Below are 18,571 nucleotides of genomic sequence, written 5' to 3'. Positions count from 1 at the left end.
AGTGTTTGATGATTGATAGATTGGGTCTTATTACTTTATTAGCAAATCAATCAGCATTATGTAAATTTGTGGGCTTTTAAATATCAACTTCATTTGGGTATATGCATTTTATTTGTGTTTTGTATTACTGTATATGTATACACACACTTACACTGCACATATGCAATTGGTGTTTTAGTTGTCCAAAGGACCAAAGCATAGAAACACACCTGTGTGTGGGTTGGATTGTTGATCTATAACATTATTAGTTAAAATGTTTTACTTGTTTCTGTAGATAAGAATTATACCCATAACAAACAAATTCACATAAACTATAACATTGTTTGTTTGTTTAGTAGATTGGCATCTTTTGCTTTTGGTTTTGGGCTTTTCTGTCTGATTGGTTTAGGATGATGTTAGTAGAGTATCATGGAGACATTTGATTTTTTATATTATATTTGAAAGTCACTTAAATTTTAAGTTAAGTTGAGTTGGATGAAAGAGACAAGGAGCACGCCACATGCAACTAAGGGTGCGCACATAGATGAAAGAGATTGTGATTGTGAGGGAAAGGTGAGACATGACCTGGGTGTACATTGCACAAGATGGGGAAGACGGACGAGCAGGGGGGTGACAGGCTCTAACCCGTTGGAGACGGTCCAATTGGTATTAAACATTTAATGAATTTGTCACAAAAGTAACCAGGTTCGATATTGAGAAGTTTGATGGGAATATTTGTTTTACTATTTGGAATCGTGAGAACCATTATTACCCTATTATTAACCAATAACTGTTTGTTAATTTACAAACCGAAATATACTACATGTTTGTTTATATAAATTTATATAATACGTAATTTGTTGTAATTATCAAGCTGGCCCATCAAAATCCTCGGCCACCATCAATTTTTTTGAATATGTATAGTTAAATGATCCAAATTCAAATTTGATTAACTTGTAACGTTCCTATAAAGACTTATATAACACATACGGGTAAGATTAAGTGACACATCGCTCAATACTCTTTACACGATAATTTTATTTTAAAGACTTTTTATAAAAGTTAGAGCATACAGTGGTCTAAACAAATTGAGACAATGACGTGGAATTTCTCTTTATTAAATTCCTTTTATATTCTTTATTAGATAACTTATTAAAAGCAAAAGTATCTTTATGATTGGTGTGTATGTGGCAGTCAAGAAGCCGAAAAGCCAAACCTCTCTCTAGGCTTAACCTTAACTCGTTTAAACTAGCTCGACTTTGACCCATGAATAATTTATGAAACTGAGCTTTGCTTGGGTTCATTCGGACAATTTGTTATTTTCAGTTGTTTCATGTAAATTATTTATGTTTCGTTTTACGCCAATGAGCTAGTGGTAAGGGAGAGACTTTGTGTTCTATGTGACCCAGATTCGATTCTCACCCCCAACATTTAGTTTCAGAGGCATTAGGGTGATGATGAGAGACTAGGCGAGTAGGTGACTTTCACTAGTTGGATCCTTAAACTGAGCGAGTTTTATCGCACCGCACCGTCATGCCTTCGGACGAGCGTTCACGACCGTGGCCTTAGGTGAGGGTTTTCCCCGGATTAAAAGACGAATGTATCCCGATGTGGTGAATTTAGCCAGCAGCTCCTTTGAAAGATTCGTTGGGCATTAAAAAATGTTTTTTTTTTACTTTTCTATATAATTATTAAATTGTAATATTTGTTATGTAATTTTATATGCTATATTTATAAAAAAAATAGTATAGCTAAATAAACAATAGACTTTTTTAACATTTGAATCAATAACAGGTTAGGCTGAGGGGTGTGGGGGCGCGAGAGGGGGCGCGAGTGGGGGCTCCAGCCAATAATATTGTGACGTGTGGCAGAGAGAGAAACTTGATAAGATGGGTGTTGGTTGTGGTGCTCGCGCCCCGTGCCCTGGTGTGGAGGGGCGCGAGAGGGGGCGCAAGCGGTTTTTTTTTTATTTTTTTATAAATGTATTAAAAAAACATATTATTAGAAAAACTCATAAATTATTTAAAAAAACACACATTAATTAAAAAAACACATTAATATCTAAAAAAAAATTAAAGTACTAAAAAAAACATTATTCTTATTCTTCGGCTTGTTCTTCTTCGATCAACCTCTTCCGGATACGTTCCTTTTGTTTTTCCATCAGCATTTGGTCGACCGGATTTAGGTTACTGAAGTCTCTTGTAAGGAAGTCCAAATCTCTCATTCTTTTTTTTCCTTTTTGTCATTAGAGACCACCTCCATGGTTTTGTTGAATTTATTGAGGGATTCAACAAGATCGGTGATGTTTACGGCTTCCCCCTCAGCCGGTTTTTTCCACCTGGCGTCCCTTCCCAATGGCCTCCTCCTCGGCGGTGAAGACGTTTCCTCCCCCGCAACGTTTAGGTCGAATCCAACCCGGCAATCCGACCCGGCGGAAGTGCTGTACGCTCCAGACGAACTAGTTTTAGTCCGTTTCGGCCCTACTTCCGCATCAAGGTCCGGCGCCACCAGCTCAACCCACTTAGAACACCTTCTCAACCTCTCCCACACCTTTACATCGTCCCACGTCTTCACCGTCCCATACCTCCGCAGGCACTCCTGCTTCCACTCTTCGACAGTGAAATTATAAACCGCCAAATCGTCACTGCCACTTGGTCTCATACGACCGGCGTTCCTGTTGAACAGATTAGTAAACAAGCCGACAAATTTTCTGATTTCGGTCCACCGACCCGAAATCATATCGGCGTTCCGCTCTGTACTCCCAACGAGCGAATAGAACGTCTCCCTAACCTTTGTCCAAAAGACCTTGCTCTTTTGGTAGTCCGCTGCAAAATGCATAAATAAATTTGTAAGTCATTTAACTTTTTTATTTAACCTTTTTATTAAAAATCATTTTTAAAAACGTTAAAACAATTACCGCAACGCCGATCCTCAGAAATGACTATCCAAGCCCGACACAGGGCTTCCTTCTCATCCGATGACCACGGAGTGGTTTTCCGCTTCGTCCTTCCAGTCGAAGCCGAACCCGACCCGTCCGTTGCAACTTGTTTTTTCCGGTGGACGCGTCTTCTTTGTCCCGCAGCTTCACCTTCTGGTTCTTGTGTCTCCGGAACAACAAAGTTAGGAGACGGTTGTATGTTGGATGGTTGAAAGCCGGATGATTGTTGCGACCCCGAATAAAACATCGGTTGGTCCGGTGCCGACCATAAATCGTCGTAACTGTAATCTGAATCTAGGTTTTGGTACCAATTTCCAGCCATGTTTTTAAAAAAAGGTTTGGAAGATGGGGTGATTTTGGGTTTTTTTGAGGTTGTGGTAAGTATTTTATGTGATTTTGGGTGTGGTATGTGATATTGGGTTGATATTGGTTTATATAGAGAAAAAAAAATTGTTTTTAATAAACTTAAAGAGCCAACGGCTCTATTTATTAAAGCCCCAACGGCTCTGCACGCATTCCCAAGCCACTTTACGCCCATTTTCAGCCGTGACTGGCCTTGCGCCTGCCTTGGTCTGCGTGCTCGCGCCCCTCTCGCGCCCCTCTCGCGCCTCGGTGGTGTGGTGCTCGCGCCCCGGGGCGCGAGCGGATGGGCTCACGCGCCCCCTCTCGCGCTCCACACCCCTCAGCCTTACCACTCATTCGCTCATCCTCGTATAACTCACAAAGGATTCATTGACAAATAATGGATTCATTTTAGTGTTTTCAACTTTTCATAAAACAATTTAATATTAGTCAAAAGAAAAGGATAATAACAACGGATTTTCTAGGGACACCGCCCAATTGCTAAAACACCGGCTCAGACGTCGCTTATAGGCCTATACGCGACGCCTGGGCCGGTGTCCCTAGAAAATCCAACCAATTTTGTCTTATTATGTTTTTTTTTATTTTTTTTGTTTGTTATTTTGTTATTATTATTATCATTATATATTAATTAATTATTTATTTATTATTTAATATCCTTTCGGTGAAAAACAGTTAACACATATATATACCAAAAATCAATGTTAAATCTGTACAAATAAAAGAAAATACAACAACTAAGACATAAAATCTACGTGAAGTCCTCCATGTCAATGCCCATGTCGTCGTCGTAGCCCACGAGCCCCCTGAACGCGTCGCGAACATCGGCGTCGTCCTCTCCCCTGCGCCTCGGCCCCGAACCGTCCGGGCCATCCACGTCGTCGCCCCGTCCGCGTCTCACGCCAAACGTGCTCGCCTCGTGGTCAAAACTGGGGGGTGGTGGCGGTGGCGGTGGCACGGTGTACTGCTGTCCAGACAGCTCCGCTACCCGACTGGTAACAAGCCAGTCGATCTGGCGCGTCATCTGGCTCATCCGCCAGTCCGTCTGGCGCGACATCCGCCTCATCTCCAACTCTAGGGCCTCCAACTTAGCGTCGATGGCGGGACCCAGACGCACCGCGCGATATGTGCGTGGAACGTGCTACGTCGGCCCCTAACAACAAAACCACATAAATACGTTTAATACGAAGTCGAATTAAAAGAAACGATAAAGCGATAATATATTAAAACGTACCTAAGATGCACCCGGATCCTCACGTCCGGCACCACCGTCGTCAAGATCCCCGCCGCCCCCCTCCCCCGCGTCGACAGGCTCATGTACAAGCTCCACCTCCGGTGCCGCGATCGGGGGAGCCTCGACTAAAGGCACTGGGACGTAAGGCGCACGTGCCCCGCCCCGGCCACCAGTCGGTCCGCGGGCCGTGGGGCCCGGGGAACGAACGCACAATGTGCATGCCGCCGCAACGCTGGCGGTCCAGCGGGCAGGGACGGGTCGGAGTGATACGCAGGCCGGCCACCAGGTCTCTATAGCCCAGAGACATCGCAAGGTGGGTGACGTACCCGCCACCCAACAAGGACCCTCGTCCCTGCCTGAACTGGTAGCCGACAAAATAGTCTGCAAACCCCCTGTCGAGGTTGCAGTGCCTGTGTGTCAGCAGACACCTAAAAAAACAGGTCGCGCAGGCTGCAGTGATCCGCGCCCTGATTGCGACCCGCAATGGACATTGCAATCAGCCTGTGAAGGTACCTGTGTAATATAAGATAATATAATTTATTAACAATAATAATATTATATTATATTATATTATATTATATTATATTATATTATATTATATTATATTATATTATATTATATTATAGAATACATTTTAAGAACGTACCTGTGCAGCGGGTCCCTAATAGACGAGACCTTGGAACTGGTGCCCAAGGTCCTATCCCCGAAGTTGTGATCGCTGATAGCCCGCCACCAAACCCGCAGCTCGTCCTCCGGCATCTGGTGGATGCTCTCCGTGTATATCGGGCTGCATACCTCCTACGTGGTGTATAAGCCTAGAGCAACCGCGAACTCCTCCATCGAGAGATGGACGTCATGCCCGAACATGTGGAAGTAAACCTCCGACTGTGTCGTATCGTCACCTGGCACCCTCATCTGAATCTCTGGCGTATCAGGCGCGCGGGGCCTGCCATAATATAATATAATATAATATAATATAATATAATATAATATAATATAATATAATATAATATAATATAATATAATATAATATAATATAATATAACAATGTGGAGTAAACTTACGTAACGCGTATCGTGGAGTAAATCTCCAGTGTCATCTCCCGGTGAGCTGATAGTGGCATATTGAAGCATCGGCTCCAGGGCGTATCCTGTCCAATGTACTCAGCCGCCCGCTGGTGCGCGTCACGGGACTCCAAAAACGACCACGAAATAATCGTGCTAGGAAACGGGTGCATCTGGTGTAGGCGAGTGTATCGTGTGTGGGCGTTCGAACCCTCAGCGAACTGCACATGAGGGTAGGTGAGCAACACGTTGCTGCCCTAAGGGGGTCCGCGGCCGCGGCCCCGCCCCTGGCCCTGCCCGAGCTGCTCGAGCTCCTGCTCAATCTCGTCGTCCACAAACTATAATAATAAAAAGTAATAAGAATAATTAAAACAATAACAATTACAATAATAACAATAAATAGTAAGAATAAATATTAATAATAATATTTACAACAAATAATAATTATTATTATTATAATAATAATAATTATTATTATAATAAAAATATTAATAATAACAATAAATATTATCAATAATATTTATAACAAATAATAATTATAATAAAAATATTAATAATAACAATAAATACTAATAATAAATATTATTAATAATATTTATAACAAATAATGATAATAATTATAATAATTATTATTATAATAATAATAATAATAATAATAAATACTAGTAATAAATATTGATAATAAAATTTATAATAATATTGACAATAAAATTTATAATAATATTAATATTAATAATAATAATATTATTATTATTAAAAATAAAAAAAATTATATCAGATGCGACGTATAGAGCTATACGCCGCGTCTGACAGTCCAGGTAAACAGACGGCCGGACTCTGGCCGTTTTACGGCCAGACTCCGGCCGACAGACAGTTTTATCCATCCAAACAACATAATCAACATCATCACATCATCGACAACACATTTCAATCATCATGATAACCTAATTATCATCACTAATATAATATTAAAAAATTACCTTCATATCGTGTCGGTGTCGGTGTCGGGTGAAATCTCGTCGGCTCGTTTGGTATTCCGGTCGCCGTCCGGTATAGGCTCGTGTGTGGATGCTCGGTCGTTCGCGCGGGAGTTTTGAAATTTGAAAGTGGGCGTCTGAGAAGGCATCTGCTGATAATATGGGGCCTAAGACGCCACGTATAGGCCTATACGTGGCGTCTTAGGCCTAAGTCTGGTAGCTGCTCAGACGTCTGCTGATATAAGGGGCCCTAGACGCCACGTATAGTCCTATATGTGGTGTCTTAGGCCTATTTTTTTTATTTAATTATCATTATTTATTAATATTTATTATTTATTAGTTATTAATATTAATATTAATTTGTTATTTAGTGATTATTATTTATTATTATTATTATTAATTTTATTATTTTTATTATTATTTATTATTATTATTGTTATTATTATTATTTTTTTATTACTTTTTTTTATTATTTAGTTATTAATATTAATATTAGTTTGTTATTTAATTATTGTTATTTATTATTATTAAAATTATTGTTATTTATTATTTATTATTTAATATTTATTATTATTATTATTATAGACTTTTTTGTCCATTGATACTGTGTCTTCTATAAGCTGTCTAGATCTACGTTAGAGGATTCCCTTCGCCAACCCTGGCGTATGTCTTCGTACTCCTCAAACGCTGTCCGAACCGTGTTTTTTCCATTCGAGCGCCGCCGGTACGGCGTTTCTTTCCCAATTAGGGTTTGGCCTAGGCATTGGGAAATCTCCTACCAGGTTTATATATATCCAGTGATCACCTCCCCAGTTAGCGATGCCTATAACCTGTGGATCCGGAACCAAGTCAGGACCGATTCTCAATGGGAAGTAAGATTCGATCTGATTGCCAACTAGGTTGACTAACACACACGCGTATGTCTGAGCAGCCACGTGCCCGTAACCGGGTAAGCTGAACCAACGACTCGGCGGCGCCGGTTTGACCGTGTTGTAGTACGGAATGCTGGAATGAACCCAGCCGTACAATCTGTTATCCTCTTTGTGACCGGGTAAGCTGAACCTCTTTGTTGTAGTACGGAATGCTGGAATGAACCAACGACTCCACCACCCTTCGTTCTTTTCCAGCTCGTTCTGCATCGCCCGCCTAATATCCGGCCAAACTTTCTCATGTATCCCCAAACCCACTGCAATTGATCGAAAACCACAGTTACCGTCTGGGCGTACGTTTTTGATGTCTGCGACGAACGGCCCGGCCCAACTAGGAATGACGCTCCTAAACGTTTCTATCGCCGGTACTTGCGCAGGCGAAACCATCAAAGGAAGAGCTCCCATAGGTCGTCCACGAGGAGTTTTAAACCGCGACGCTGACTGGGACAACGAACGATTCAGCGAGGATGGGGTGGGGTTTTCTTGGCTGGGCCCCTGTGACGAGGATGGGGTGTAGGAGTTGTGTCTGGGGAGATCTGGAGCGAGGGTGTATGCGCTGTGCCTCGGGGAATCTGGTTTTTTGGGACACCCCCGAGGATCCTCCCTTTTTTCTGGCTCCTTCTTTTTAGATCTTCCTGGAATAGCAGACAAGAGCCTGGCGAAAAAACTTTTCTTTTGATTAGTGTCATCTATGGACGATAGCGTATCTGTGATGTCCCGTAGACCTGCTGCGTAGTCTGGCTCTTCGTTCGGCGGACAGGCTGGATCAAAATTAAGCCTTCTCCAGAACGGGTCAACATCCTCTATTGGGATACACGTGTCGTTAACTATGTATCCCTCAATCCGACAGGCACATGGCAGCCCCGAAGACGAATACAAATGGTGGTCACATGAAGCGCCGCCGTCACGCATCTTGTGTATCAACCCATACTCGTTCACAAGTAGACCCAGAGCGTGAATCGACACCCTGTTTATTAGCTTCTTCAACCAGACGTGCTGTCGATGTCCTTCCATGACCTTCGAGCGAGAGGCTTCAAAAGATTTACCGATTTCTTTCATCTGCGAGTTGACCATTTTAAGGATTTGCCTGGAAATTGTGTCTAGCGAGTTGTTGCTTCCACTGAGATACCTTTTTAGATTTGCGTGCTGGCTCTCAACTCGGTTCGTCGTAGTTTTGGCGTTCGTCGATCCAGCAAGCTACAAACTTGTGTTTGTATGGATCCAGCCAGCTTTTGCGAATGTATTGCCAGACCTCTGAAAAATAAAAGGAAACGTTATTAACACGTATGTTTAGGCTATTAAAAACTGTCAGGTGATACGAAGGACTCACCGGCTATATCGTCCCGTATCAAATGACGCTCCATGTTGAGGCGACGGTGGTCGTACTCCTGAATCGTCGGCGACTGATACAGGACCTTCCACCAGTACGCAAAGTCCGTCCCCATTTCCGTGCTATATAGGCCCTTAAATTTTCTCCTTATATTCTCGGATATGTGCCACCTGCATAAATTTTTGGTGGCATTAGGGAAGACCGCGTCGCATGCGTTCATGAGGGCCTGGTCCGCATCAGTCAGGATCACGCGTGGCTCCATGCAGTCGTAGAGCATTTGTTTAACTTTCTCCAGAGCCCAGCCGAAGTTCCTCTGCCGTTCTCTGATCACAAACGCGGTGGCGATACAAAACGACTGTGATGTCGAGGTCACATCGATAAACTAAACCAACGGCCAGTCGTACATGTTGGTGTTGTATGTCGTGTCAACCATCAGCACCTCGGGGAACGTACGCCACATCTTATGCGACTTACTATGACAGAAGAAAATTCCCTCTGTCCTGTCGTCGGTATCACTCTCCCGGGTATAGAACGTGAAACCGTTGCCTGCGAGAAAGTTTTCCAGCGCCTGCATTGGATGAAATAAAACTTTGCTAAATATTACAAGCACGACAAATACACATTAAAACTACAAGTGTTTTGAACTACCTTCATAGGGGTGTCGCCTAGTAGCCCATCCCTCATAATCTTGGCGGTGTGGTTGTATATATCTTTTAATACATGTTGCACACCGGGAAAATTTTTGCGGAGGGCTGCTTCGATTTCTTGCGGCTTCACGCCGGCCCTGTGTAAACTCTCAACCATATCCAGCTGGTCGGTGTTCATTTTTCTAAAAGACGCACACCCCTCATCGAATTCAACGGGATCGTGGTTGTGAGTCTCGTTTACAACTTGAACCCTCCAACATGCACCCCTCGAGTTGTACCTGCCCAGGATCTTAAATGGACAGCATTTTTTGATGCTGCCTGTACGTCTCACCGTCGCCTTTATTTTGGGTTCGCCTCCACGATTGCATGCAAGGTCCACGGCGTTTTTCCTTGACCGTTGGACCACAACAACAAACCCATGCTCTCGTCCTCTAAGTTTTACCCATTTCTCCAGCTCCTCGCGGCTCTCAAAAATCTGAAACAGTTTTACGCTAATTCTTAAGCCGTTTATTAAATAACATACAAACAAATAATATTAACTTAAACAAAACACACGGTGTCTTACAGCATCTGTTTTATACGAAACCTTCACCTCGCGTATGTAGTCGTCATCGTACCCATATTCGTTATTTGGGTTTGGCCCGGCATAATCATTTCGCCCGTGGTGCGATGAAGACTCGGTTCCATAAAACGGATCATTTGCTATAGGTGGCTGGTAGGATGAAGTAGCCTGACCTCCGTAATTCAACCAGGCGACATTTGACGGGTACGGAAGCTGTCTACCGTAATCCGACACGAAGTACTCATACCATACATAAATTAGAAATTCAAACAACAGTGCCAGAGGTAATAATTAATAATAATAATAATACCTATAATAATATAAAATATAATATTTTAATAATAAATAAGAATATTAAAATAATAATAAGATAACCGTATACTTACAAAAAGACTGTATAATAAAACCTGGTTCAAGTTTGGCAAGCCCGGCGAGCCAGTGTTACCATAAAACTGTTCGAGCTAGGTATCATACCCGACATACTCCTAACAAAACGTAATGCAGCATGTGTTAGTAAAAAAATAACTACCAAATTCATACTAAATAAATATATAACGAAACTTGGTTCAAGTCGGGTAACCACGACGTGCCAGGCTGATCGTTAGCGGTGTAACCCGGGTCCTCCTCTGGAAATAAATGGTTAAACCAAGACATTCTGGGTATATATAGTACAAATGTTGTATTGTTTTTTGTTGAACGATGAAGCATACAACGACATTTATAATAAAGAAAGGAAAGGAAGGGAGCCGGCCTCCAATAATTCAGCAACATCAAGACGCCACGTATAGGCCTATACGTGGCGTCTAAGGTACGAGTTGACAACCTAACCTAGCTTTTGCAGGGCAGGTTGTCACTCAACTAAGACGCTGCGTATAGGCCTATACGTGGCGTATTAGTCTTAAAAAGACGCCGCGTAAAGGTCTATACGCGGCCGATAGGGGAGCTTTTTTAGAAAAACCCACCCGCTTGTCTTGTTATGTTTTTTTTTTCTTTTCTTTTCTTTTTTCTTTTTTTTGTTATTTATAATAATTATTATTAATATTATTTTAATTATGAATAATATATTATTATTCACAATTCGGCAAAGCGTGTTCGGTAGCAGGCCTTATATGGGAAAATTGACATTGCAAAACGACCCTTCAATTTATTGGCTGCTATCGTTATGGACATCTTGAATTAGTTACGGAGATTACCTTGGGAAAAACTGATAGTGCCAAACGAACCCTTTCTTGGATGCTCTCGGTATCGGCACCTCAAATCCGCCTCTTCGATATCTTCAAACTCCAACGCTCTTGACCTTCGGCCACCACCGACAACCGTAGTTGTGTTCACTCGAACACATATCAGTCGTCACTAAGCTTAAGCTTAGGCTTGTTATTAGTTTTCATTTTTAGTTGTGGGTATTATAAGTTGGTCATGTTGCGTATATTAAAGAATTATCGGCTTTTATATATACGTATACATATATAGTAGATGTGCGTTATAAGAATTCATTGCGTCGAGATAACCAGCACCAGATCGAGACGCTAGTTTGATGAGTTTCAATCTCTCGGATCCGCGGTATACGTTAACGGCAGCGAGAACATGAGCCTATACTTTGGACAGATAAGTGGAAATTCGGTCATTGCTCCAGCTCAATGAGCACCAGACTGAGATATTAGCCGGGACCTACCTGAACCGATTGACACGTATGCTGACGTGGATTTAGGCTCAGTGCTGGCGCTGATATTAACACGTTTGCATAATACACAATGAAAGCACAAACTCAAACAACAATCCATTCAATAGCAATTCTTTTCAACGACCGGTCAAACAAGAAGAAGAGAAAAATAACGAAGACAATTGTTATTGCATGGATTGTTGTTTGAGTTTGTGCTTTCATTTTGTATTATGCAAACATGTCAACGAATGCTTTAAACATACGTGTTAATATCCGGGTCAGCACCGAACCTAAACCCACATCTGGATACGTGTCAACCGGTTCAGCTAAGTGCGAACTAATATCTCAATCTGGTGCTCGTTATGTTGGAGCAATGACCGAATTTCCACCTATCTGTCCAAAGTAGGGGCTCTCGTTCTCGCTGCCGTTAGCGGATACCGCGGATCCGAGAGATTCAAACTCATCAAACTAGCGTCTCGATCTGGTGCTGGTTATCTCGACGCAATGAATTCTTATACCGCACGTCAACTATATATATATACGTATATATAAAAGCCGATAATTCTTTAATATACGCAAGATGAACAACTTAGAATACCCCCAACTAAAAATAAAACTAATAACAAGCCTAAGCTTAAGCTTAGTGACGACTGATATGTGTTCGAGTGAACACAACTACGGTTGTCGGTGGTGACCAGCGGTCAAGACCGTTGGAGTTCGAAGAAATCGAAGAGCCAGATTTGAGATGTCGATAACAAAAGCAACCAAGAAATTGAAAGTTCGTTTGGAAATGCTAGTTTTCCCAAGTAAGTCACTGTAAATGATTCAAGATGCCCATAACGAAAGCAGCCAATAATTTAAAAGTTCGTTTCGCACTGTCAATTTTCCCAAATAAGTCCTGCTACTAAACGCCCTTTATCGAATTTCCAATAATAATATGCTATTGATAATTAAATATTATTAATATTAATAATAATCATAAATAACATTAATAATAACAAAAGAAAAGAAAAGAAAAAAAAAAGAAAAAAAAAACCATAATAAGACAACACTGGTGGGTTTTTCTAGAAAAACTCACTAATATAATATAATATAATATAATATAATATAATATAATATAATAATATTATTATATTACATTACATTATATTATATTATACAATACGCTATACAAACGTACCTCCGAAAGTCTTGCGTCGCTGCCTAACCCCGACATCTGACTCTCTGGCGTACATCAGGTACCTAATAATAATAATATTTTAGTACGAATAATAATTCAAAATTAAATGCTTTAATACTAATAATTATATGTTTAGAATAAAAATAATAATAATATAATAATTAATATTTTAATAGTATTTTACTATAATTATTTTAATAATAAAAAAATATAATAATTTATATTTAAATAGTATTTAAATATTATTACTTTAATAATAATAATACTATTTTAATAAATACAATAATAGTATTTTATTTTACTAACAATAATATTTTCATAATAACAATATCTTAATAATAATATTAATATTTTAATAGTAATAATATAATAAAAATTTTAGCGCTAATGGTAACAATACGGGAAATCTATTTTAAGTTTAGGAGGCCCGGTGAACTAGCGTCTCAGGTTACCGTCAAACGGTCGATGCATAGACAAAATTTTAAAGTAAACCATTCACCAAATCTCTGTCCTAACATCTACAACTATGTTCTAACATGTAAAAATAAAGATAAAATGAAACCTGGTTTAACTCCGACTGACCGTAGGCGCCGTTCGGCATCTCCTCGTCCGACTCCGGAAACATACATGGTTCAACTCCGACTGACCGTTACCCGTTTGGCATCTCCTTGTCCGACTCCGGAAACATATATGGTTGTTGGTGTTGGTTGAATGAAGAGGGTGAGGGTTAAGAAAAAAAATTAAGGGAAAAAGAAATGGTAGAGAGGGAGGGGAGGGAGCCGGGCTTCAAAAATATACAACACCCTAGGCGCCACGTATAGGCTATACGTTACGTATAGCCCGTACGATCCGACAACCCTATGACAGGCCAGGCTAGGACGTTAAATCGTACCCTAAAACGCTACGTATAGGCCTATACGTGGCGCCTGGTGCGGTGCTGGATCCACGTATAGGCCTATACGCGGCGCCTGGGCCGGTGTCCCTAGCAGGACCTAATAACAAACTCAAATCCAGCCGTTAAGTAGGCATATTAAATATTAGTAATTATTAATTAATTAATATCTTTTTCAAAGCCAACAACTTTGCTTCCTAATCATGAAACTTATTAAAAATAAAAAATTAGCAAAAAGTAATATACCCCACCTCAGTACTCACCCCACTCTCTTACACCTTCAATTACCAATACAAACACACACGCTCACCATTGTTGCTCATCACAAGAATCTCTTTTAACACATTTTGACTTCCTCTTAAGGTAAATCTTCTTCCCCATTAAAGTTAAAGATCCATCCTTTATATCTACATCCCAATTGGGTTTAATTCAAGGGGCTTTCAATATTAATTAGTTCCAATTTTTATTCAGATTTGATCTGTTCTTGATTGATCCCTTGTGGGCACTTTCAGTAAAAGTTTTATTTTTTATTTTTTTTTAGTAGTTAGTAATCCTTTTTAGGTTAATTGAATTGGGTGTTCATCCATTTAGGCTAATTCTTGCTTAAATGTTTGATTGAATTTAATTTTTGTTTCAGAATACAGGAAGAAGATGCTGGGTGAGCTTATCATAAACAGTCTTGTGTAAGCAACTTTCATTTATTTATCTTAATCTTGATTTCTTCATTAATTTAATCTGGATTTATATTTTTTGCCATTTGGGTGAAATTGGGATTTTGGTCAAATTTGGTGATGTTTGGATGTGGGTACAGGTTAATCCTTGGATATGCATATCCAGCTTTTGAGTGTTTCAAAACCATTGAGAAGCATGGTTCAGGGAATTCAGAATTAAGATTTTGGTGTCAATATTGGTAATTTTCTTTCTTATTATTCTTATTAATATTATCACAATTTCAGGAATTTTAAATTGACTATATTGGTTGTTTGATTAACTATATTTTTGTGAATGTGACATTTTAGTTGCTTGTTGATGTATTAATCTTACAAGTTGAATAATCAAACATATCCTTTTCAAAGAAAATTTTGGTCAAACTTACCCTTTTAAAAAGGTCAAACCTTTTTTCCATCAAAGGCAAAGTGGTAACTGAAACTTGATAGTTAGTTATGAATTATTTGCAGGGTCATCATTGCAGTTGTTACAGTTTTTGAAAGAATTGGTGATATATTCATTTCATGGTATGTATAAAAAATTCTCTTTATTATATAATCTATGCATGTTTTCATATGAGAATTCATCCAAAATTATTTTGTGAATGATGTTTTATAGGGTACCATTGTATAGAGAACTGAAGCTAGCACTCATCATCTACTTATGGTATCCTAAAACTAAGGTAAAAGATGATCATTTTTCATTCTATGAAGTATTACTAGGGGTGTGCATGAAACTAAAAAAAAACAATCCGTAACCGAAATAACTGACAAAAGCAACTAGAAATAACCGAACCCAACCCTACCCAAATAGACGGTCTGGGCGTATGTTTTTTTCTTCAAAATACGAATTTTCGGTTCGGTTTTGGTTTTGGTTTTGCATGCTTCGAAAACAGAAAAAACTGAACCAAGCCCGTAAAACACAGAAAAAACTGATTTTTGTTATTGAATTTATGGATTATAAATGGTGTGGCCGAAAATTTTTAGTCTAAATTGTGTGATAATCAATTAAAATTTAATTATAAAAAATTTATGCCCAAATTCACTACTTTTGGGGCGTTTTTTCTTTCAGCCCAAATGGCAAAACCTAAAAAACCAAAACCGAGCTGGACCCATTTTGAAAACTAAAAACCTGAAACCAAATGCTTTTCAAAACTCAAAAACCAAATATTCGGTTTTGGGTTCAGTTTACCTCCAAAAACCGACCCGTATACACCCCTACGTATTACCATTTTGGTTTCTAAAATGAAAAGTTTACGTATGATTCAGGGAACAGGGTATGTATATAATGCAATGTTGAGGCCATTTGTAGCAAGACACGAAACCGATATAGAAAGAAATTTAAAGGAAATGAGAGCGAAAGCATGGGATGTGGTGATTTATTATTGGCACAATTCATCAGAACTCGGACAAACTAAATTTTTTGAAATAGTTCATTATTTAACTTCAAAACCGACAAGGTCAAGATCCGAGGTACCCTTTTTTTCTTTTCCGTTTTCAAAGAAAACCGATAAGCAAAAACTAAAGAAAAGATGATATGTTGATAGCGATAGTGATAGCGATAGTGATAACGATAGTGATAGTGTGTTTTATGAGGCTTCTTTGTGTATATTGAACTTGTTTTAATCTTTTGGAATATATTGGAGAGTTTATTGGAAAGGATAGTAAGTGAATGTTGAATCCGTAAACCTCAATAAAGGCGCTGCACGCTACAATCGTAATCATAATTCTTGTTGGTTTGTTTTAACACGAGTAGAGCCAATCGAATAGAAATTATCCAATCAATGACGAATTTTGTGCTTCCACATGACAATCTTTTTGGTTGCCTTATTTTGCGCATTGCAAATTGCATGTCATATATTACACAACTGAATTGATGTCTTTGTCTCATTTTGCATGTCTCAAGTTCATCCACTTCACTTGTAGGGTTGTACCTATCACCATAATAGAAGTACAAATTAAGTTGATATCATATACAAGAATTTGTGCGATGTCACTTTTTGACGACAACGAGAAGCGAAATTGATGGTTTTTACAAATATAACACGAACAAAAGTCGCTTCGGCCCTACCGATTTGGTTGTTTAGTTGTGTTACCATCAACATCACAAGATATAAATTAATGTGGACGTTTTTTTTATTTGTTACAATAAACAATATGCAGTAAATCCAAGTCGCTTCGGACCTACCGAGGCCCATACTCTAGTGGGCTTTGTATTAAGAACATTTACCAACATGTTCTTGTAACTGAATGTTCAAGCCTCAAGCCTCAAGGTGTCTCTTAAAATGATGAGTTTGACCTTTGAGACTATATGAACCTTAATTTTCTATTCGGGACCAAAAAAACAATTGATCTCTCTTTTTCTAACTATCAAAACCCTAATTAATGTCCTTTTCCTTTTTATTTTTTTATAAGTGTCTCGAAATAATCAAAACGTCAAGGGGGGACATGCTCCACTACATCCCCCGATTACTCCACCCTCGGTTCCCTAACAAGGCATATCTAGAAGAAAATTCAGCGACATTTTGGAAAAAAAAAACGGATCTAGGCCCTAGGTATATCCTAGTACACATAAAACAGAGACTATAAAAAATTTCACTAATTTACACTTCGTCATGAAAGTTGAGGGTATACCGAGCAACCCCTCAAACCCCTTAGGTCTACCCATGTTCCCCAATCAAACCAAAATAATGACACGTGTGTGCCGAATGCTCCGCCACTACCAAACATTAGACACTATCAACCAGTACACTCAGATGATACATGTTGAATAGCCGATTCACATATTGTTCATTACAATTTATATGATACTGATAGTTGGAAGCTAAGTACTTGAATAACACTCAAGTGTGAAGTCGATGAACTTTGAAAATTAAGAAAAAATAATAATAATAATTAGTGCATATGCTATTTTATAGGTTGTTTTGCTTGTTAAACGTAATAACATATAATCTATAATATATATAAATGAAATCCATAAAAGATGTGGTCGCTCCCCTCTTTTATGGAAGCCACCAGATTGCTTGATTTTTAAATGGAGGCCTCTCATTGATTTAACCCAAATTCATGGGTATGAGCCTTAACAAAACCAGATAGCTCTTAAACGGGTTATAACATCTCATTAAATTAAAAATTAATCTTACCAATTATTTGATATAAAAATCCTATAAAATAGGGATATACTAAAATTTAATATCCAATTTAAAAAAAAAAAGATATTATTTATAATTAATAAACAATTTTATAGTAAAAAACATAAGCGGGTCACGGGACACCAAATCCAGATAGCTTTCAAACGGGTTATAACATATCATTTATTTATGAAACCCTTTCATCATCAAACCCTAAGTATATTTTTAACTTTTTTAGAATAAAGAAAATTAAAATCCAAAAAATAAATATTAAAAAACAAAAAAAGTAAAACAACCATTCTCTCAAACAATCAGATTGCTTTATTTGTAAATGAAGGCTTCTATCGCATTTGACCCGAATTCACGGGTAAAGGTCTCACCAAACTTAGATAGCTCTTAAATATGTTATAACATCTCATTATATTAAAAAGTAATATCATCAAATATTTGATTTGAAAATCCTATAAAATAGGGATATACTAAAAATTAATATCCTATTTTATTTAAAAAAAGATATTATTTATAATTAAGAAACAATTTTATAATAAAGAAAATAAACGGGTAATGGGTATCACCAAACTCAGATAGCTTTTAAACCGGATTATAACATATTATTTATTTTTAAAACTATTTTATCATCAAATCTCAAGTATATTAATTATTAACTTTCTTACAATAAATAAAATTAAAATCCAAATATATATATATATATTAAAAACAAATAATATAAAACAACCTCCGTAATACGGGGGATAAAATTTAGTATTGAATATATTAAGCCATCATAATTCACAACGTCTTACGTTACATTTTTCGGTAAATAAAGATTTATACTATTTTATACGTAATAAAATGTTATACCTTTATTATTGTAACTATATTGTTTTTTCTAGCTCTGAATTTCATAAGAAAATATTATTCAGTTAGTTCACTTTTTATGTTTATGTATATACCTACATATATGTGTTCAATTCATTTACC

General features: G+C 38.4%; 3 protein-coding genes across 3 annotated transcripts; 1 reads left to right on the top strand and 2 right to left on the bottom strand.

Annotated features, from left to right (window-relative positions):
• Positions 1-7,232: 7,232 nt before the first annotated feature.
• LOC143599637 (uncharacterized) lies at positions 7,233-8,555 on the bottom strand. The gene has a single exon (XM_077077546.1). It carries the CDS (start codon positions 8,553-8,555, stop codon positions 7,233-7,235), a length of 1,323 nt encoding a protein of 440 aa, XP_076933661.1.
• Positions 8,556-9,193: 638 nt separating this feature from the next.
• On the bottom strand, positions 9,194-9,636 carry LOC143599636 (uncharacterized). The gene is made up of 2 exons (XM_077077545.1): positions 9,460-9,636; positions 9,194-9,379 (listed from the first exon to the last, which is right to left on the bottom strand). Exons 1-2 carry the CDS (start codon positions 9,634-9,636, stop codon positions 9,194-9,196), a joined length of 363 nt encoding a protein of 120 aa, XP_076933660.1.
• A 4,456-nt stretch (positions 9,637-14,092) lies between these two features.
• Positions 14,093-16,125, top strand: LOC143599633 (HVA22-like protein j). Its single transcript, XM_077077543.1, has 6 exons — positions 14,093-14,115; positions 14,390-14,435; positions 14,564-14,662; positions 14,931-14,987; positions 15,079-15,142; positions 15,729-16,125. Exons 2-6 carry the CDS (start codon positions 14,404-14,406, stop codon positions 15,993-15,995), a joined length of 519 nt encoding a protein of 172 aa, XP_076933658.1. The 5' UTR covers positions 14,093-14,115; positions 14,390-14,403; the 3' UTR covers positions 15,996-16,125.
• The last annotated feature ends 2,446 nt before the right edge of the window (positions 16,126-18,571 follow it).

This window comes from Bidens hawaiensis, unplaced genomic scaffold, assembly GCF_021521415.1.
Source record: "Bidens hawaiensis isolate Kalapana, Puna unplaced genomic scaffold, B.hawaiensis_p1.1 tig00052452_1, whole genome shotgun sequence".
Lineage (NCBI taxonomy): Eukaryota > Viridiplantae > Streptophyta > Magnoliopsida > Asterales > Asteraceae > Bidens > Bidens hawaiensis.
The sequence above is the reverse complement of the archived record's forward strand: the minus strand, read 5'-3'. Positions and strand labels throughout refer to the sequence as shown.